This window comes from Podarcis filfolensis (genome assembly GCF_964270895.1).
Source record: "Podarcis filfolensis genome assembly, chromosome: 15".
NCBI classification, from domain to species: domain Eukaryota; kingdom Metazoa; phylum Chordata; class Lepidosauria; order Squamata; family Lacertidae; genus Podarcis; species Podarcis filfolensis.
The window spans coordinates 42,027,979-42,049,171 of NC_139618.1; the positions used below are offsets into that span (position 1 = coordinate 42,027,979).

General features: G+C 48.0%; 1 protein-coding gene and 1 long non-coding RNA gene across 3 annotated transcripts in view; one reads left to right on the forward strand and one right to left on the reverse strand.

The window, feature by feature from the left end:
* Positions 1 to 180: 180 nt before the first annotated feature.
* On the reverse strand, positions 181 to 20,059 carry R3HCC1 (R3H domain and coiled-coil containing 1). 2 transcript variants are annotated; one of them, XM_083588703.1, is made up of 8 exons: positions 19,986 to 20,059; positions 12,386 to 12,515; positions 9,548 to 9,685; positions 7,301 to 8,684; positions 3,566 to 3,738; positions 3,096 to 3,166; positions 2,119 to 2,214; positions 181 to 401 (listed from the first exon to the last, which is right to left on the reverse strand). In XM_083588703.1, the coding sequence occupies exons 4-8, from the start codon at positions 8,570 to 8,572 to the stop codon at positions 250 to 252; spliced, it is 1,764 nt and encodes a 587-aa protein (XP_083444829.1). In that variant the 5' UTR covers positions 8,573 to 8,684; positions 9,548 to 9,685; positions 12,386 to 12,515; positions 19,986 to 20,059; the 3' UTR covers positions 181 to 249. The 2 variants fall into 2 exon arrangements, with proteins under 2 accessions (XP_083444829.1, XP_083444830.1); XM_083588704.1 differs by lacking the exon at positions 19,986 to 20,059 and adding an exon at positions 13,592 to 13,719.
* The window catches only part of LOC310750723, an 84,081-nt gene continuing 77,313 nt past the window's right edge, over positions 14,426 to 21,193 (forward strand). Inside the window, exon 1 of the long non-coding RNA XR_014542191.1 lies at positions 14,426 to 14,534. This is a non-coding gene — a long non-coding RNA (uncharacterized lncRNA). The remainder of the gene's footprint in view (positions 14,535 to 21,193) is intronic.

A 21,193-nucleotide genomic window follows, 5' to 3' on the forward strand; every position in this document is an offset into this window, starting at 1 on the left:
CCTTCCCAGCAAGCGTCAAGGAAGTTCAGTGCCCAACAATAACTCTCATGGGCTTGGAATCCCTGTCCGGTTTGAAACACAACCAGCCACTATAACCACAACTCCTTACTACTTCCATAGTAAAAGAAACCTGCAACCACCAGCGAGCCAGCTGAGCACAGATGAGGCCTGCAATCATCGTAAGTGAGGAGTACAGTTTTAATACTACCCCCAGACCATCACCTCAAGCCACACAGGGCAACCTGCTTTTTACTCTGGCAAGCTTGTGCTTTCTGCTGGATCCAGCACTTGCCAGCCGGAGCTCCGTGGAGGTTTGCGCTGTAATCCCAGGGCCCTGGTCACCAGCCTCCGAGCCACGGCCATGTCCGTCTGAGGTCTCTCTTTGGCCAGCTGAAGGAGCTCTGGGGGGAAATGGAAGAGGAGAAGGAGTCATGGAGCAAAAGGGGTGCAGTGGGAGAGAGACGCAGCCTGGTCCAGGGTGGGGAGTCTGAAGGGTCTGGCAAAAGGGGTTTGGACTCCCAGGTTCTCTTTCCACAGAAGGGAGATGGGCTGGTCTAGACATGAAGGCAGCTGGGTGGGGCATAGCATTGCAAGTGATGAACACCGTTTTTTAAGACTTCAAAAAAAAAATTTAAAAAGCCAAGCATGAACACTATCACCTCCCTGAAAGTATATTAAAAAAGAAAATCAGCACCTCAGAGAGAAAGTTTCTTACTCAGTCCACTTCCTGCTAAGAGCCTAGCTAAATTCACTGGGCCAGTTCACACATAACAGGAATTATAGCTTCCCGATACACAAATGTGTCAGTGAACTGACTTGGATACTCTCCCCTCTTCCGATGTGTGCAGGAGGAAATGGTTGAAGGCATCCACCTTGGAGACAAGCCACAGTTTCCCATCACATCCAAACATGGGGGACTGTGGTTTGTTGAAACTCCACTTAGCGGACAAACCACTGTGGCAAATGCAGACTACTTCACAATTGCGTCGTGAACTGGGATGAGTTTGAAACCAGAACATATTTAAAGCTTAAACTATATAAAACCAGCATCCCTTCAACACACAATAATGCTGACATTTCATATCCCTTCCTATGGAATATGCTGACAATCTGGTTCTTTGCAGCAACCGAGTCCTGCTCTTTTCAACAGTGCTGCTGCTGCTGCTGCCTTTCACAGCTGGTCTTGCCCTCATTAACGCTCACACTATACATTGCTTTCTCTCTAAGCCAGGAGTGGGGAACCTGTGCAGTGGATGTTGGGACTCCAGCTCCCATCAGCCTCAGCCAGCATGGCTAATGGCCAGGGGTGATGGGAGCTGTGGTCCAGAAACACCAAGAGCCACAACTTTCCCACCACCACCTCTGCTCTAGACAAACTCTGCTACCAGCTTTCAGTCCCAGATCACAGCTCCCACTTCAACAATTCCATTATCAGAACTCAAGGGCAAAAACAAGGCAGGAGCAAAGCCAGGCCACTGAGCATGTGGCCTGTGGGAAGTCTCAAGGGTCAGAGAGAGAGAGGTCCAGAAGCCACTGGGCCTGAAGTTTCCAGCCCTTGCTTTACCCCACCCAAGTGAACCTTCCTGCATCTGCCACACCAGGTTCAAAAACCACTGTATGATCCTTGTTGGCTCATTAGCTAGACTTTAAACCTCAGATCAGAAACGTGGGGGCCATAAGGAATTAGCCTGGCAGCTGTGAGCCTCTAAGCTCCAGCCAGTGCCCCCTTTGTGAGGAGGAGGTGAGGACCTTGGAAGTACAAAGAGACGAAAGAGGAAGTTGGAAGGGCAGCACTCTGACCCACATCCTCTTACATAGTTCTTTGGGAAGAGGGACTGACTGTTCAACCACTCTGGGAATTGTAGCTCTGTGAGGGGAAGAGGCGTCTCCCAACAACACTCTCAGCAACAAACTACAGCTCCCAGAATTCACTGAGGGAAGAAGCCATTACCACTTAAAGTGGTCTGAAACTGCTTTACACATACAGAGCAGATGGGGCTTTAGACCTTAGCAGTAAAGTGACAGACATCCATCTACATATGTGAGTAGGACATTGCCTCTTGGGAGGTGGGGTGCCAGAGGTCTTTGAAGCAGCAGCAGCTTCAAAAATGCTCTTACTTGGCCGCTGAAGAGCCTTGATTTTTGACTGCCTTGTTCCATGGATTAGGTGTCGGATCTTTAGGGAGGTATAGCTCTGTTCCAAGGCTTGAGAAGCTGAAAAAGAAAGTACGATTTTTCAGAAATAAGACCAAGCATGGTTTTGGACTACAGCTCCCAAGAATCCCAGCAGGCACACGCTGCCTAGGGCTGATGGGCATTGTAGTCCAATCACGTTATCTGGAGGGCACCAGCTTGTGGAAGGCTGACCTGAACTCTCTCCCAGGGTTGCCACAGAGGGAGTCAAATTATTTCTGGAGCAAAGCATAGATTGATGCCATGATTGCTGCCCAGTGCTTGGGAGTGTCAAATGTCTAGGGAAGATTGTTCACACCCATTCCTCCCTACACATGCAGCCACCAGGTGAGTGCACAAAAGGCTCCCCCAGCAACAGGAGGCAGGAGCCAGAGGGGATGCATATCGCACACATTTGGCTCCCATGCAACCCCAAACCATGGTTTTGCCTCTGGAAAGCAAGGATTGGGCTCAAGCATTGCCCCTTCCAATTCCATTTCCTAACTTCCTATTTTGTGCAAACCATGGTTTGTTGATTCAAGTATCATAGCAACAGGATGGTAGAGAGTCCAAGCTTCACTTGCACAATAGCAAACCATAGTCTGCCATTCCACATGAAGCGCCTCTCTCCACAATCCATCAGTTACCTCCCTTTTATTACTCTCCTTGGCAGGGAACATTCCCTAAGAGTTGGGCGGACCAAGGAAGATCAGCTGCCTAGGAGATAAGCAAACAACAGATGCAGAGACAGCCAGAGGTTCCTCCTTCCCGATATGTATGTCATTTGTAACCAGCTCTGCTTGTCTTGTGCATTCTCCTGATCTGAGAATGCCATCGCTGGAGTGGAAAGGAGAGGAAAATGCAGGCGGGGACATCGGTCAGCCCTAAACTCACAGGCATTCTTACAGAAAATCCAAAATTACCTGCTGCCAAACTGGAGAAGATCCCAAGAGCATGAGTATCATCGACCCACTGTAGCTTAAATCCACTCTCTCTAAAAGACAGACCACAGTGTTGCTTGTCAGTTACATGAAGCCACGGATAGTTCCACCCAGATAAAAATATTAACAGAGCCCCCCCCCCTCTCTCTCCAAGGCACCCACACCATCCCAGTTGTACACCCTTGTCCCCAGGCCACACCTCTCACTGGCCCTGCTTTGCTTCCTCCTTGAATGCTTTTTCCTGGCTGGAATGTGTCCCTAAACTCTGCATCATGCCTCTGGCTTGCCAACATCTCCAGGTCTGAGTTGGGCACATGCCCTGGTTGAAATTTCATAGATACCAGTCAGTATGTACAGCCCTGAACCAGATGGACTAATTGTCTGATTCAGTGTAATACCACTTCCAGCATTCAGCCAGTCCAGACCAGGAAGTCCCTTGCCCATCTACTTACTGGAACTCTGCAAAGGCCTCCAGAAGATGCTCGGTTTTTAGCAAGGGCGAAAAATCATATATCTCTAGCACATGGCCAAAATCTCCTTCATTGATCTGTGCTTCCCCATAGCTGGAGTAATCAAACTGGATTTTCTCAATGCTTATGTCCTTTATGGTCAAGTAATTTGTGATCTAGGGGCAGGAGAAAAGAAGAGAAAGAACATTGCAGGAACAAGAAATATTTACAGATAGGAAACATCTGTACATGGAACACAGTCAGGATCAAGCTACACCATCAGCAGAAACAGGTGGCAAAGCTTTTTCTAGACCACTTCAGCATGCAGATGTACTGCTGCATTTTTCAACATTTCCCCATTAAAAATCACCCTGCAAGTAGAAAACTAGAAAGCTGGTCTTCTGTTTTCTTCCACGTCAGTTGTGGGGTATCTTTGAACCTACAGAAGTTGCTGAACTGTAACTGCATTAGCCTTGGTCATTGGCCAGGCTAACTGATGGGACTTGTAGTTCAGGAATAGGGTTGAGTGTGGTATCGATACATCGTCCAAACCCGGTTTGAAGTCCAGATCACAATAACAGTTTCATAATTTTTGACCTGGTAATATATTGTGTCCTACATTTCTGAAGGGGAAGAAGATTCCCCGATAGCTTGCAAAGAGCTCACCCACGTGCAAAGATCAGGGTCTCCTGCCCTTTCGCCTCTGACTGAAGACCCAGCATAGCAAACGCAGGAGCCAAGCCAAGTCGATCTTATTGCCTGATCACAAAAAATAAACCTCTTACTTTGCTGATCTCCCTCCTTCTCCCTCTCTCTCCCAAGAGAGACCAGTAAGGAGAGAGTAGATTACAACAACTTGGGCTGGTCTGAAGTCCACATCCAGGAATCACCCCTCAGCTGCTGCTTCCTCCTTATTTCAGGCATCATGATATATCGGTATCTCACGACTTTTAGCTGGTGATATATCTGTTGAAAACTACCGTATTTTTCGCTCTATAGGACGCACTTTTTCCCCTCCAAAAATGAAGGGGAAATTTGTGTGCGTCCTATGGAGCAAATGCAGGCTCCCTGGCTTCAGCGATAGCAAGGCAAAGCCTCCGAAGCCTGCACTCCAGAGGCTTCGCGTTGCTTCCGCTGAAGCCAGGAGAGTCTGCTCTTTGAGGCTGGCGGTGGGGAAAGCAGCGCTTCCCCCATTGCCCGCCCCAGAGGATGGGGGGCAGCAGGAAGGCGCGCGACGCCTTCCCGCTACTCTCCAACCCGGCTTCGAGGCTGGCGGTGGGGAAAGCAGCACTTCCCCCATCGCCAGCCCCAGAGGATGGGGGGCAGCAGGAAGGCGCGCGACGCCTTCCCGCTACTCTCCAACCCGGCTTTGAGGCTGGCGGTGGGGAAAGCAGCGCTTCCCCCATCGCCAGCCCCAGAGGATGGGGGGCAGCGGGGAGGCGCGTGACGCCTTCCCGCTACTCTCCAACCCTCCTGTGGGCTTTTGCGGGAGATGGGGGAATTCCCCCACCTCCCGCAAAAGCAGGCAAAAGCCGTGCGCTCTTTAAATGGGCTGCGCGGCTTTGCTGGCTTTTCTAGGAGGTGGGGGAATTCCCCCACCTCGCAGAAAAGCCCGCAGGAGCCGCGCAGCCTTTAAAGAGCGAGCGGCTCTTGGGGGCTTTTCCCCAAGGAGGGAGAAGGGACTGACTGGCCGTTTCAGTCCCTTCTCCCTCCTGGTCGAAAAGCCCGCAGGAGTCACGCGGGGCTCCTGTGGGCTTTTGCGGGAGGTGGGGGAATTCCGCCACCTCCCGCAAAAGCAGGGAGAAGGTCTTGGAGTAGCGCACAGGCTGCGTGCAGCCTGTCCACTGCTCCCAGAGCTGCGGGGCGGGGGGGGGGATCATATTTTTTCCTTGATTTCCCACCCTGAAAACTAGGTGCGTCCTATGGTCCGGTGCGTCCAATCGTGCGAAAAATACTGTATAAATTGCCAAGGCCTCTTCAGCAGCATCCCCACACCTGCTCTATGAGTTTGTTTTCTACATGCAAAGAGCAGGTGGTATTCTGTGCTAGTCCTGCCCCTGAGGCAGGACGCAGCTGAATACAACCTAGGGGTTTCCCCCTTGGGGAGCCTTCAAACATACAACACTCCACCGACAGCCTCAAGTGGTACAGTCCACACCCTACAGTCGAAGCATGACTATACCACTTTAATAGCCGTGGCTCCCTCCAAAGGATCCTGGGAACTGTAGTTTGTACAGACTGCTAGGAGTAATTAGGAAAACATTAAGCAGCTACAGTTCCCAGGGTTTTTCTGGGGAAGCCAGACTGCTAAAATGGCAAGAGAGTGGATGGTGCAGGCGTGATCCAGTAACAGTTTTTCCCCACACGGTTCTGCTGATCCACCTCTCCCTTTTTTGTGCCGAAGGGCAGCTCTACACAGGAGGGGCTTTTGGGTGCTAGCTGAGCCCCAGAGTAATCCTTTGTTATGCTGCTACTTTAGCATTTTGGTTGCTTGTTGCTGAAACTGAGGAAGGATCCTATGTCAGGGATAAAGGACCCAAATCTGCCTGTGGAGGTTCAGTCCCTGGCATCTCCAGGTAGGGGTGGGAGAGACCCCCTTTGAAATTCTGGGGAGCTGCTGCCCATCAGTGTAGACCAGGGGTAGAAAACGTGATGCCTCCAGGTACAGTTGGACTACAACTCCCATCACCCTGACAGCTGGCCATGCTAGCTTGTAGCCCAATAACGTCTGGAGGCTCTTCCTGGAGTAGGGAAATACTAGATGGACCAAGAGTCTGACTCAGTAGAAGGCAGCTTCATAAGTTCTTAAGCATTTTGTGCAGAAGGCCCCAGAGTCAACCCTTGGCAGCTCCAGACAAAAAGGAGCTTCCCTAGGTAGCAGGAGACCCCTTTCCCAAGAACTTAAAGCACCACTGCCAGCCACAGTAGACCAGGATGGGGAAGCCTTTTGAGCCCTGGAGCCACAGTTCCCCATGGGCTTACGCCAGTGGGGGCAAAGCCATGTGGTTTGCTCTGCGTGACCCAATCATGGCTTCTTTGGGAGAAGCAAGCCACAAATGCTGGTTGGGATGTGATGCAAACCAGCTGCACTGTGGCTTGTCTCCCTGCTGAAGAGAGGAAGCAGCAAAGTGGAATTACTAGAGCTGTGGGCACCTACAAGCAGCCTGGGAACAATGTGGCTAAAAGAAACCACACTGAATGGCTTAACACAGCCTTTGCCAACCTGGTGGCCCCAGATGTTTTGGACCACAACTCCCATCAGGGCCAGCAGGGGTGGAGGAAGAGGGGGACGGTGGGGGCAGGCCGCCCCAGGTGTCACCACCGAGGGGGGTGACAAAATGCCGGGCGACACTCACCGTGGGGCCTGCAGCACGCCCGCAGGCTCCGCACTGCCCCAAACGGTCCGCCCGCCACCTCCTCCTCAGCTGTAGGGCAGCTGAGTGGCAGGAGGCAGGCAGACTCCTTGGAGGCCCCACGGAGCGTCCTGCCCAGCCCCGCCCCTAGGCACAAGGCATGCGTGCAGCCCCAGGCGCCCAATTGGCTTGCTCTGCCACTGAGCACCAGGCAGCACAGCAGAAAGGGCTCCTGGTTAGCAAAAGCTGCCTTAGTGTTCCACAGCCATAGTGCTAAACCATGGTTTACTGTTACATCTGAATGCAACCATAGTGCTAAACCTTGGCTTACTGTTACGTCTGAACCAACCCACTCAGAAACAAGTCTGTAAGTTAAATCTATTACCTCTTGTAAGAGTTCAGTGCCGCAATCATCCTCAAAGATGCTGTCCTTTTCTTCCACTGCAGAGTGCCCCACACTTCTATCTCCAGAAGAGAATTCTAGCCCAGGCCACTGGTTACCTTCCAGGTCTACCACTGCTTTCTCCTGGCTTTCAAATACGAGGTTGGCTTTATCAGGATCAGATAGAGAAGTACTCAAAAAGGGGAGAGCCTGTGGATCCAACGCGGGTCGATCTTTGCCACTTTCCATTACAGGAGTGGGTGCCCCATCTGGCCCAGAGCCACAAGGACTACTTTGACCCTGAGCGTCCCCGTAGGACTCTGTTTGGCTACACTCCAATGCCTCAGTGCAGTCCTTGTCCTGGGTTTCCAGTGCTGATGCCTCTGGGCTTCGTTGGAATGCAAGGTCATCCACAGCGCCATCTTCCGGCAAGGGCAGCATCTCGCTACATTCTAGCTCAGTGGCACAAGCGCAATCATCGCCCTTATCTTCTGCAAGGGAGAGATCATTATGAGGCTCCGACAAAATGGCATCTGCAATGTCTCTCACATGGTCTTCCAGAACAGGTGGGAAAACACCACTTTCCAGTACAGGGGAATCCTGGTTTTCTGCAACTGAAAAGCTTACGCTCAACTCTAGAGCAACAGCATCTAGAGGTCTCTCATTCTGGCCTTCTGGCAAAGGCTGATGTCCACTTTCTTTGGACAGCACCCCACCAGAAGGCTCTTTCTTCTGCTCTTCTGGAAGGCCTGAGGTTTCACAGCACTCTGGGACCAAAGCATCTCTGCTATCTTTACTAGGGCTTTCCAGTGCAGTCAGGCTTGGGCTGCTCTCCAGCACTGAGACTACCTGGCCGACGTTGCTCTGGCCATCCAGCTTTGATGGATTAGACACACATTCCGACAGAAGGCAGCTTGAGTGCTCCATAGCCCCTTCGCCACTTATACTACTGAGCTCCAAATTATCTGTACACATCTCTCTAGGGCTTTCAGCCTCTGGGTGATGCACGCAGGGATCACTGCTGGCAGGTAAGCTGTTGGCAGCTGGTATCCTTTTGGTGCTATGAGTGGCACTGGACATCTGGTGACCATCCTCACTGACCCCAAAGCCGGCCACCTCACTCGCAAAGGCCTCCGCACCTTCCTGCCTCAAGCCCTCAGGCTTCTTGCGCATGGCTCTGGGAACATACAGAGCTCTGTCCGGCTTCCTCCGGGGCTGCCTCCTGCCCCGGCCACCTCCCTTCCGGCCTTGGGAGCCATCTGCCAGCGTGTCCATGTGATGTGGGCCTCCTCTGGGTCGGCCTCCTCTGCTTCTTGACTGGGGAGGGTGGCCTGAGCTGGGGGCACTGCTACAGGAGCCATTTTGATCATCTGGTTCATCTGGCAACCTAAACCCAAGAGAGGAAGAAGAACAGCAGAAAGGAGGCGTTCCAAGGAGCTCGTCATGTGTGACCTGCTCCCTGTGAACTGCTCCCTTTCAAGCACGGGACCCCAAAACAAAGTGCTTTCCTCAGTAAGAAATCCAACCTTACCTAACCCTATTGCAAGTTTACTCCAAATTAAATCTCCCTGTGGCCCTCTGGGACTACAACGCCCATCATCGCTGACCACTGACGACATCCCTGGTTTGCCGCTTTAAGCGCATGAACATCAGGTCCTGCTTACATATTTCTTATAGAGTAGGAGCTGATAGACCTTTCCAATGGGCCACCCAATTATCAACGCCCCCCCCACGTCAGGTGGCAGCTTCAAAGGAGCTCGCTGTCAGCATTAATCCCATCAGCCAGTAGCTCGTGCTTCCCAGAATTCCTGTTTGCTGCCCCATGTGGAGGGAGCTTCTGAATTCCTCAACACTCAGGAGCCTGGCTTACATTTTAAGGAACATTTTACAGGAACCTCCCAACTGGAGTCTGAATTTGGCTTGCAAAGGCTGTCTTCCCAAGCCATGCCCACTTGCCCCACACCGGATGTCCTATATGGAGGGTGTGGGGCAGATGCAGTTGGAGCTGTCTGCTGAAAGAGGGTTTTGCCAACACCACTAACCACCAGCACTTGCAAACCCCTGAGGAAAATGCTTCCGCTGATGTCATGCTGACATCAGGCAACTGGCAGCTCAGCCCACCTGTCAAAATGCCCCACTGGAATTGTGGGAGATAAGAATTCAGCCCACAGGCTGGGAAAGTTTCCCCGCTGCAGTCTTTGCCCTTGGGGAGAAAGTGAGTCAAGGGCTGTAGAACTGTGAGAGTCCAACCTGATCGCTGAGTGACAGACCACCGTCCTCCTCCTCCAGCCTTCTCCAACCGAAAAGCTGCTCAGCTGGTCGACATCATCCACAGTCCTGTGGATCAAGTACCGCAGGCGACTGGACAGCGGAGGAAACAAGAGGACTCTGGAAAAGGAAAGGGAAAGGACAGAAGAGTCAGTAGGGAGTGGTCAGAGGTTGTGCCAGATGTCCCCCAATTTCTGGCCATTTTGCAGCTGTGGTAAAAACAACTCGCATTCATAAGGAAGGGGGCAGGGAAAGACTAAAGCCCTCCAGATATCACTGAACTACAACGCAAATCATCTCTAACCATCAAGGGTGTTCTTTTAGTGTACAGTCAAACACCAAATGTGAGGTTGGAAAAAATGTGCATTTGGACAGCTGATAATGTAGTTTGAAAAAATGGGGAGGGAGATATCAGACATATTAAGCATAAATGCATGTGAAGACAGGCTCCGGCGGATGGAGTGGACAAGACCAAGAGTGGGTCCAACGGTCAAGAAGACAGTTTCTGCATATGCTGTCAAGGGAAGTGAGGGGCAGGTGGGGCTCGTCCACCTGGGAAGGAGGCCCACCTAGGAGAAGGAAAACTCTGACTCTAAACCTCCACTGCCTAGCGGAACATCTTCAGGAGAAGACAAGACTCAGGAGTAAACCCTACACAAATCCGGAGCAAAGTCCCTAAGGCAGTTGGGTGGTGCCTGGTACGCCTTCTTCCAGCAACCAAACTGGTACCAAATGTCTCGCTCTGCTTTCCTCTGGACCACGTCAGCGAGGCCAGGAGGGAGGGTCTTGTCGTCTGGGCAGCCCAGGACCTCCATACAAAGAGCCCAGCCTTGTGCCCCAGGGAGGTCACTTTGGTGTGGCAAATGCAGCAGTTTGACTTCACCCCCAGAGGCCCACTCCACTGTCTCTCGAGACAGACAGGTGCCAACAAATAGGCAATGGCAGGAACAGAATGTGCACGTATTATATAAGCGTAGAACGGACAGCTTCCATACTTAATTTAAGCTGCCCAAGACATATAAAGCACTTTCCTCTTTTTTATCTTTGGGCAGGTAGTGTCTCACTGCAACCCTGAATAGTAGATAACTTTAAAGAATTCAATTTTCTGTGCCTTCAAGTTATGGAACTAAAGCAGATTCATCAATGAATCGTTGCTCTATAGCACAGAAGGACTCCTAACCCCTGGGGAGAAACTGCAGTGATACAGGGTAGAAGTAAGGAGCAAGGCACACTTTGTATTTGCCCAGCCTTTCTTTTTCCCTTTTCCATTTTTTTGGGGGGGAGGGTGTCTGATTGGTATTGGGGCCTGTGCTATTTAACTTGTTCATAAACAATCTAGAGTTTGGGATGAGCAGTGTGGTGACCATGTGTGCTGATGATACTAAACTGTGCAGGGCATTAGAACAGAAAGGGAGGAGCTCCGAAGAGACCTTTCCAAATGGAGGGAATGGTCAGTAAAATGGCAATGTAAGCAAGTGTAAAGGAGGGGCAAAAAATAATAATTTCGCATGAGGTCCGAACCGGCAATGACTGACCAGGAGTGAGACCTTGGAGTTGTGGTGAGGAGCTCAATGAAACTGTGTACCTGATGTGTGGGAGCTGTGAAAAAGGCAAATTCTATGCTGGAAATCATTAGGGGGAAAACTGAAAATAAAACTGCCAATAGGATAATGCAGTTATACAAATCTATGATGCAACCACATTTAGAATACAGTGGGTACCTCAGGTTAAGTACTTAATTCGTTCCGGAGGTCCGTTCTTAACCTGAAACTGTTCTTAACCTGAAGCACCACTTTAGCTAATGGGGCCTCCTGCTGCCGCCGCGCCGCCAGAGCACAATTTCTGTTCTCATCCTGAAGCAAAGTTCTTAACCTGAGGTACTATTTCTGGGTTAGCAGAGTCTGTAACCTGAAGCATATGTAACCCAAGGTACCACTGTACTGTATACAGTTCTGGCCATCTCATCGCAAAAAGGATATTGCAGAGTTGGAAAAGGTTCAAAAAAGGGCAGCCAAAATGACCAAAGGGATGGAGAAACTCCCTATGAGGAAAGGTTACAGCATTTAGGGCTTTTAGTACAGAGGACAGGTGAGGAGGAGGAGACATGATAGAAGTGTGTCAAATGATGTACATCATGGAGGAAGGGGAAAGAGAAAAACTCGTCTCCCTCTCGCGTAACACTAGAACATTCAATGAAACCGAACGCTGGAAGATTCAGGATGGACAAAAGAAAGTATTTATTCACACACCACACAGTTAAACGGTGTGATTCAGTTCCACAAGCAGCAGCGATGGACACCAACGTGGAGGGGTTTGAAAGAGGGTCAGAGAAATCCAGGGCTATAAGTGGCTACTAGCCACAATGGCTTCACTCTGCTTCCAGAGTCAGAGACAGCAGGCCCTGAGGGCCAGAAGCTGGGAATCACAGGCAGGGAGGCTGCTGTTGTGCTGAGTTCATTTGCCTGGTTTCTATAGGCACCTGGTGGGCCACTACGAGAGCAGGATGTGAAACTGAACAGGCCTTTGGTCTGATCTAGTAAGGCTCTTCTTAGGTCCTTAGCCTTTTCCGAACATGGTCGGTACCCAAGGCGCCTTCCAGCTTGGGCACCTGCAGCGCTGGACTTGGGAGACCAGCGCTAACAAACAGGGTGTCCTCTAAATGTTGTTGGATGCTGCCTCCAATCAGAGCCAGCCAGCGCACAGCCAATGGTCAGGGACCTGGAGGGCACCTCACTGCCTCACCTGTGGCAGACTACCATACAAAGGCCTAAAGCAGAGGAGGACAGCTGCATCCGCCAGCTGCTGACAGGAGCCACTTACTTCTCCAGCTGGTTGTGAAGCAGGAAGTGGTCCAATTCCTCCACAATCTTGTTGACAAAGTCATTCTCCGTGGGGGAAAGGAATACACCGTCCAAACAGCGCAGCGCCAGGGTGACGGTGGGGTGGTGGCCTGTCGGGAGGAGACAAAGCAGGGTTAGCCATCCGACTGGTTAAAAAGAAATGTATTCACTTTGTTAGAACAATTGAGCATGGCAAGTTAATCAACAGGCTTGATACTCGTTTGCAGATTACATTTCTTTTTTGAAAAAGCAAATTTATTGTAAAACAGTTAAAAGTAACTTTAAAAACAACTTGCTGTAAAATGAACGCAGGTGGGTTAGGTTACCAGAAACGGGAATGAGTTAGTGAACTTCTTAGGAAGATAGGAAGCTGCCTTGTGGTCTACCTGGCTCAGTATTGCCTACACTGACTGGCAGCAGGAAGGAAGTGTCCCTGAGCCCTACCTGGAGATGCTGGGACTGAACCTGGGAGCTCCTACATGCACAGCAGATGCTCTAACCTAGTCTTTCCCTAACTTGGGTCTCCAGCTGCTGTTGGGGTACAACTCCCATCATCCCTAGCTGGCAGGACCAGTGGGCATGGAAATTGTAGTCCTAAGGCAGCTGGAGACCCAAGTTCTGGAAATGCTGCTCTCACCAGTGAGCAGTCATGGCCCTTCCTCCTTCTAATTGGCTGTGTCGAAAGACCAGCTGCAAAGTTCTTTAAAACGGGGAATTCATGAAAAAGAGCATCTCTGTTTCAAAGAGACAAGTTTTGAAAAGGCAGCTGGCTTAAGCAGGCAGCGAGCACCAGAAAACAGCTGGCTGTACTGGGCGTCCTCGAGCGACCCCGTCTGATGGGTCAACTGGCCGGGGGGGGCGCTTTTAGGAGACAAAGGCGGGATGGGGAGCCGGGAAGAGGGAAGGGCAGCCGGCTCCGGAGGGAGAAGCCCCGGGGGCGGAAAGACCTGGAGGAAGCAGGCGCGTTTTCTCGCTTTGAATCGGAACCATTTTGCCCCCCCCTCCCCGCGGAAACGCTGCCGGATCCGGGGGGCCTGGCAAGCGAGGGGGCGCCGGAGGCTCCGTCCGTGCGGGGCCCAGCGCCGCGCCCCCTTCCCGGGGACCGGAGAGGCGAGGCGGGCGCGCCCGGAGGGGGCAGCGGGCGAGCCGCGGACAGCCGGCTGCTCGCCCCGCCGAGGGCACGTACCGCAAGGCCCGGCCTGCGAGGGCTCCCGGGGCGGCGGCGGCGGCGAGGATTGCGGAGGCTCCTCCCTCCGCCGGCGGGGCTGCAGTTACAATTGCAACCGCGGCTGCTGCTGCTGCTGCTGCAGCTCCTCCTCCTCCCCTTTTATTTCCTTCCGTGTGTGGTTTGAGCAGCCGCACAGCGCCACCTCCTGCTCTTGGATCGGGCGCAAAAAGCGTGCAGCCGGCTCCAGCGAGCGCCGCAACATCTCTTCCACAGTCATCTAGGAGGAAATGGGTTAGCTTACACCGTCCCTCGCCCTTTAAGGAAAGGTGGGGTACCATTACAAGAAACTAGCTTCTGAATACGCAAAGTTGGTCTGCATTTCTGTGAAACATCCATACCTGGCTAGGAGGGGTCAAAAAAGAAGAAAGGCGGGTGAAGCTTCCCGTTTTAGGATGAATTCAGCGGCAGCAAACTGGCAAGACTGAGATTGCAGTCCTAATCCCATTTATCTAGAAGTGGGCCTCATTGAACTCACTGGTAATTAACTCTGGAGTAGATAAGCATAGCATAGTACCTCTGAACGTTTTTATGAAGCTTCTAGCAATGCAATTATACATTTACTCAGAACTAAACCCTACTGAGTTCTGTGTATAGAATTGCAGCCTGCACATTGTGTACAAACTATGCATGCTGCTGCTTGTAGCTGAGTAAGATCGTCTTCCATGAACACAGTTTTAACAGGGGGTCCGTAAGTGACTGTGGAGGCCAATTCTGGATCCTCATGTCCTTCTGCAGTGGGGTTTCCATGCGGGAGTTAATCACGGTGAGGGTTTTCCAAATGTGCCTTTCTCTTAGCACCTTTCTCCCTTTCGTCCTGAGTTTGAGCGTCTTCAAAGCCCAGGACACCTTTGGTAAAGGCTGTTCTCCAACTGAAACGCTCACAGGCCAGTGTTCCCCAGTTGTTGGTGTTTATACTACATTTTTTAAGATTTGCCTTAAGAGAGTCTTTAAACCTCTTTTGTTGACCACCAGCATTACACTTTCCATTTTTAAGTTCGGAATAGAGTACGGTAGTTGCTTTGGAAGACGATAATCAGGCACCTGAACAACATGACCAGTCCAACGAAGCTGATGTTGAAGAATCATTGCTTTGATACTCATGATCTTTGCTTCTTCCAGTTCACTGGCATTAGTTCGCCTGTCTTCCCAAGTGGTATGTAAAAAATTTTGGAGACCCCGTTGATGGAATCTTTCGAGGAGTTTGGAGATGGTGTTTACAAGTGGTCCATGTTTCACAAGCATACAGTAAGGTTGGTAGCACAATAGCTTTGTAAACAGGCATTTTGGTTTCCCTGCAAATGTCCCAGTCCTCAAACACTCTGCCCTTCAATCGGGAGAAAGCTGCACTTGCTGAGCTCAGGCAATGCTGGATTTCGGCATCTATGTTGGCCCTTGTGGAAAGGTAGGGAAAGTGATCAACACTTTCCAACATTATACCACTGAGTTGGATTTGTGGCGCTGCGGAAGGGTTGTTTTGTGCTTGTTGGTGCAGCACTTTGGTTTTTTGGATGTTGAGCGATAGGCCAAGGCTTCTGCGAAGATATTTAGGATGGTTTGGAGGTCATCCTCTGAGTGTGCACACACTACATTGTCATCAGCATATTGCAGCTCTACAACGGAAGTTATGGTAATCTTACTCTTTGCTTTCAGCCTACTCAAGTCAAAGAGATTTCCATCTGTTCAATATAAGATTTCTTTCTTTTTAAAAAATAATTTTATTGAATGATTTTATGTTACAAAAAACATTACAACCATACTACCACAAAATATAATTGAGAAATAAAAATTACACACATCAATATTTTGTTTGTTATTTGTTATTTACCGTATTATTTCCTCCCAAACATTCCATACAAAACACACACCCACACAAACACACACAAAAAATAGTGATAATAATGAAAATAAATATTTTTTCCTTTTTATCTTATAAATCTTTTCTTCAATTTTGACTTCCTGTCAAGTCCCTTCGCATATATTTTATCTTACAATTGAATGTACACAAAACAATGAACCTTTCTATATAGATTTTTCAGTACATTCAGAAAACATCATAAATCCTTAATTGTTATCCACCTCCTTTTACTTCTTTTGTCACTTGAAAGCTAGCATGGAGTCAAAACTATTATTGTATTTTTGAACATATCTTCTATAATCATCCCATTTTTCTGCAAATTTTTGCTTTGAGTTTCCTCTGAGTTTGCTAGTCAACTGAGCCATCTCCACCAATTCCTGTAATTTAATTTGCCAGTCTGTTCTTTTTGGAGCCTCCTGATCTTTCCATCCCTTGGCAACGAGTATTCGAGCTGCTGCAGTTGCATACAAGAATATCTCTCTTAAATTTTTGGGATCTCTTTGTCTAAAATACTTTTTTCAAAAATAATTTTTTATTGATTTTAACATATAAATTATAAAATGTACCACAAAACTTATCACTTATACAATCTTTTTAGACTTCCATCAGCACCTCTGATGATCCACCGTTTTAACCACTTCTTATGCATTTCTTAACTTTATATTGCCTTTACATCTCTTAACAAATCATCCTTCCCCTTCTCCATTTTTGCAATACTGCTAATAATACTCCTCACAAAACTTCTTGCAAACCTACAAACATCATCTGATCTTCACAAATACTTTTCAAATTGTCCGTAAATTTACTCCAGTCTTCCGTGAATTTCTGGTCCCGCTGGTTTCGAATCCTTCCTGTTAGTTTACCTAGTTCTGCATAGTCCATTAACTTCATCCTCCATTCGTCAATCGTCGGTAATTCTTCTTGCTTCCATTTTTGGGCCAGTAATATTCTTGCTGCTGTTGTTGCATATAAAAAGAGCTTACATTCCTTTCTATTTATATCACTCCCCACAATGCCCAGTAAAAATGCTTCTGGTTTCTTTATGAATGTATATTTCAACATTTTTTTCATCTCATTATATATCATCTCCCAGAAGCATTTCACCTTTTTACATTCCCACCACATGTGATAAAATGTTCCCTCTTTTTCTTTACATTTCCAACATTTATTACTGACTTTATACATTTTCGCTAACTTGACAGGTGTAATATACCATCTATACATCATTTTCATCACATTTTCTTTTAGGGCATTGCATGCAGTAAATTTTAAACCTTCTTTCCATAATTTTACCCAATCACTCAGCTGTATATTATACCCAAAATCTTTGGCCCAGTGAATCATAACCGACTTAACCTCCTCTTTGTCTAAAATACTTAATAGAAATGCCTCCGTTTTTTTAGTAAAAGTTATCCCCATCATCTTTTTTAATTCATCGTATATTTTCGCCAAAAAAGTCTTAATCTTTTCACACGTCCACCACATGTGGATCATGTCACTGTTATTGATATAAGATTTCTACCCCGTGGGGAGTTTCCTTTTGAAAATGTATGGGATCATGGCAGTGAAAATAATGAATAGAGTTGGGGTGATAATGCATCCCTGTTTCACACCTAATCCCACTGTGAATGGTTCACCTTGAGAGCCATTGTTATCTGCAATTGTTGCTGTCATATTATCATGGAGGAGCCGAAGGGTGTTCACAAATTTATCTGGGCAGCCAATTTTCAGAAGGACAGTCCACAGGGCATTACAATTTACAGTGTCGAAAGCCTTAGTCAGATCAATAAACGCCAAATACAGGGGTTGGTTTTGCTGTCTGCATTTTTCTTGAAGGTGTCAAGCAGTGAAAATCATGTCCATTGTCCCCCTAGAAAGTCAAAAACCATTTTAGGATTCAGGAAGGGTAGCCTCGGATATAATTAGAAGACGGTTTGCTAAGATCCTTGACAGAATTTTGCCAGCTGCAGCTAATGAAGAGATGCCTCAATAGTTTCTGCAATCCGTTCTATCACCTTTTTTAAAAAGGCTGATAATTTTGGCATCCCTAAAGTCTGCTGAGATCTCCTCTCTCTCCCAGATTTTTTCAATGAGCTTGCGAAGTTGTTGTGTAAGTTCAATTCCACCCACTTTGAAAACTTTGGCAGATATCCCATCAGGTCCGCTGACTTTGTTGTTTTTCATTTGGTTAATAGCTGTACACAACTCTCCCAGATTGCAAGCTCATCTCTAATTTGTTTTTGTGGAATTTGTGAGAGGACCTCAGCAGCTACGGGGAAGTTGCGGTTAAGGAGATGCTGGTAATGTTCTTTCCAGCACAGTGCAAAAGCTTATTTATCCTTTAGAAGTGTGGTACCCGTCTGTTGAGCATAGGGGGCATATGCCATGATTTACTGGCCCATAGATGGTCTTTGTGGCTTTAAAAAACCTCAGTGCTTCAACAGTGTCAGCTAAGTGCTGGATCTCTTGAACTTTTTTTATCCACCAGGTGTTCTTTACTTCTCTGGTTCTTCTTTGAACCTCAGCCTTAGCGTTGGCATAGGTTTTTTTCTTAGGGGCGCTTGAGTGTTCATTTTGTGCCTTGGTTTCCTTCCTTGAAGCCTGCGTTGAGGTATAATCTAGATAGCCATCATGGAGCGTATTAGTTGGTGATCCGTCCAGCAGTCGTCGGCACCCGTCATAGCTCTGGTAAGGAGCACATCACAGCAATCTTTAGCTCAGATAATTACATACTTGAAGAGGTGCCAGTGGTTCGACTGAGGGTGCCTCCGTGATATTTCAAATTTATTTTTTTGTCAAAAGAGTGTGTTGGTAATAAGAAGGTTGTGTGCTGCACATACAGTCAAAGTAAGATTCCATTCTGGTTGCTGCTGCCAATTCCTTTGTTCGCAATAGTCCCAGGCCACAGATCAAAATCTCTCCAACTCTTGCATTAAAATCACCCAGGACGATAACCTTAGGCATCTCTGATAGGATGGCATCCAGCTAGGGGGGAAAATTCTTTAATGTCTTCATTGGCATCCAGTGTTGGTGCATAAGTGCTTAAAATAGTAGCCTGTTGGGTTTGGGCAAGTTTTAATTGAAGGATTAAAAGTTGCTCATTAATGCCGGTAGGGACTTCTGACAAGAGCTTCACAAGATCATTTTTGATAGCAAAGCCTACTCTATGTATTCAACATTCTTGTTCAGGTAGACCCTTCCAGAAGAATGTATAGCCTCCTTTTTCTTCCTTCAGTTGTCCCTCTGCTGCTCTTCGGGTTTCTTGAAGCGCTGCAATATGGATGTTAAAGCATCACAACTCTCATGCAATGATGACAGTCTTGTGTTTGGGACACTCATTACAGTGAAACCTCCAGTAACGAACTTAATTCATTCCGAAGGTCTGTTCTTAAGTCAAAACAGTTAACCTGAGGCGCGCTTTCACTAATGGGGCCTCCCGCTGCTGCCACACCGCCTGCGTGCAACTTCCGCTCGCATCTCGGGGCAAAGTTCGCAACAAGGAGCATCTACTTCCAGGTTAGCAAAGCTCGTTACCCAAAGCATTTGTAAGGAGGATGGTACATAACCCAAGGTTCCACTGTATCTGTGTTATCCAACAAAGTCCTATATTCCATGTTCCATGTTCTACATATGCAAAGCATATTCTTTCCCTCAAAGAATTCTGGGGACTAGTTTACGCCTCCCAGAGTTACAATTCCCAGAAACCCTGAGCAAACTACAGTGCCCATAATTATTTGAGGGGGCCTGAGCCCAAGAGAAGGGATGGGGACCCTTCAGGCCGTCCTTCCAGATCACATCTTTCACTGGTTCTGCTCTGTGCCCTCAAGAACTTTTGCCTGAATGGAGAATCCTTGAGCTGTGGTCATGCTTCTTGCTTTTTAGAAATGTAATAATAATAATTGAGCTGTATAAATTCACCGAATATGCGAGATGGAGCAGGGATTTTTCTGTAACTGGACCAAACTGAGGAATTTAGTGACAACCCCATTTGAAAGGAGGAATGAAGCCTTGTATAGAAATACATCAAATATAACTCTTGGATTGTCAGAATTTATGAAATAAATATTTGCTTGTCACATCGGTTTACAAATCTTTGCGATTGCGTAGCATTCTTAGCACTGGAGTTTGGTATGAGACAACTTTAGGGAAAAGAAACTGTTGAATAATTAATTATTTGTTAAACTTTAATAAAGTACTTTCAAAGAATATTTTGAAAATCATATACACCCAGTTCTTTGCAGCCTGACAGAATGGGAGGCTCATAAAATAAAAATTGCAACTGTTTTGTTTTTGTTTTTTTAAAAAATAGAAGCTGGAAGTTGAAAGATAAGGTTCCTTCAAACCACACCTCATCTCCCTCGATGGGCCCATTCTTATGTAATATGTTAAGCCACATGTATCAGTTAAAAACTATATCAGATCATTGTCCATGACACACAGGAATTACTAAAGTTTTGGCGTTTAATGTTTAATAGCCCCCTTTATTAGAAAACTTACTCGAACTTCAGTTGATAGAGGGTAGTAGTCCCTTAAGCTGTTTCAGTTGTTCTGTGGTCAACATTCCTAGAATCTCCCCTGATTCCAGAATGCCCATTGTCTGTCTTAAAGGGCCCTTAAAAGGGCCTTTTGCAATCCCACAACTGTCTTGGACAGACTTCCATGCTGTGCACAAGAAGACGTTTGGGATGATTTGTTTCTCTGTTGCTCCAGGCAAGGCCCATCTTTAGCCCAGGGAGCCAGGTTCCCTTCTTACTAAGCTTCCGGGGGCCACATGCCAATGGTGGATGGGAAGGACCAAAGCAAAAAGAGAGTGGGGGTGCCCATCCCTCCCATTCTCTCTCACACACATAACAAAGAAAGCTCATTCATTCATTCATTCTCTCACACAAACACTCTCACCTTTCCACCTTTCCACTTAGGGACAAGCAAGCGAGCATGCAAACCTCAGCCATTTCTGTTTCCCTCTGACATCCCTGCTTCCAGTCCTAGATAACCAGCATTCTGTCTGATTTGTTTGCAGAGAGATTAGATGGCGCCAGCTGTTTCATGAGCATCCATCCTGATTTATTCGTGGGAAAATTAGACAGCAGTTGTGTCAAAGCAAGTGTTATCCCACAATTTCTAGTGTGCTTTCATTATTGCAAATAAATTCATTCATTCATTCTGATCTTTTGGAGGAAAGCTGCAAATCAACTTGCTAGGAAGTGATTGAATCCCACCCAAAAAAAGTGAGTCTGGAAATTCTCCTAGTCCTGTTCTCCTAGTTTCCCACAGTGGCAAGCCAGATCCATGAGTCTCACCTGAGGATTCTACACAAATATATTTGGTGCATTTCATTTCTCTCCCACCTTCCTTCCAATAAGTTCAAGGGGGCATACATGGCTGGTCCCCCTCCACATTTCATTCTCACAACAACCCTGTGAGGTAGAGTTGGAAGGGACCACAAGGGTTAAGGCAGGCTGAGAACAATGACTAGCCCAAGGTCACCCAGTGAGCTGCAGGATTTGAACCCTGGCCTTCCAGATCCTAGTCCAACCTTCTCACCACTAGGCCCCTTTGGCTCTCTCTGAAAGGGTGTGTGTGGCCTGGATTCCATCACATCATATTGGCTTCTGCCAGGGGCATTGTTGGTGGGTACTCAGTGGACCACCACATGAATCCCTCCATTCAGTGCCTCGTGAATGACTGTGGCAGCATCTTCACTG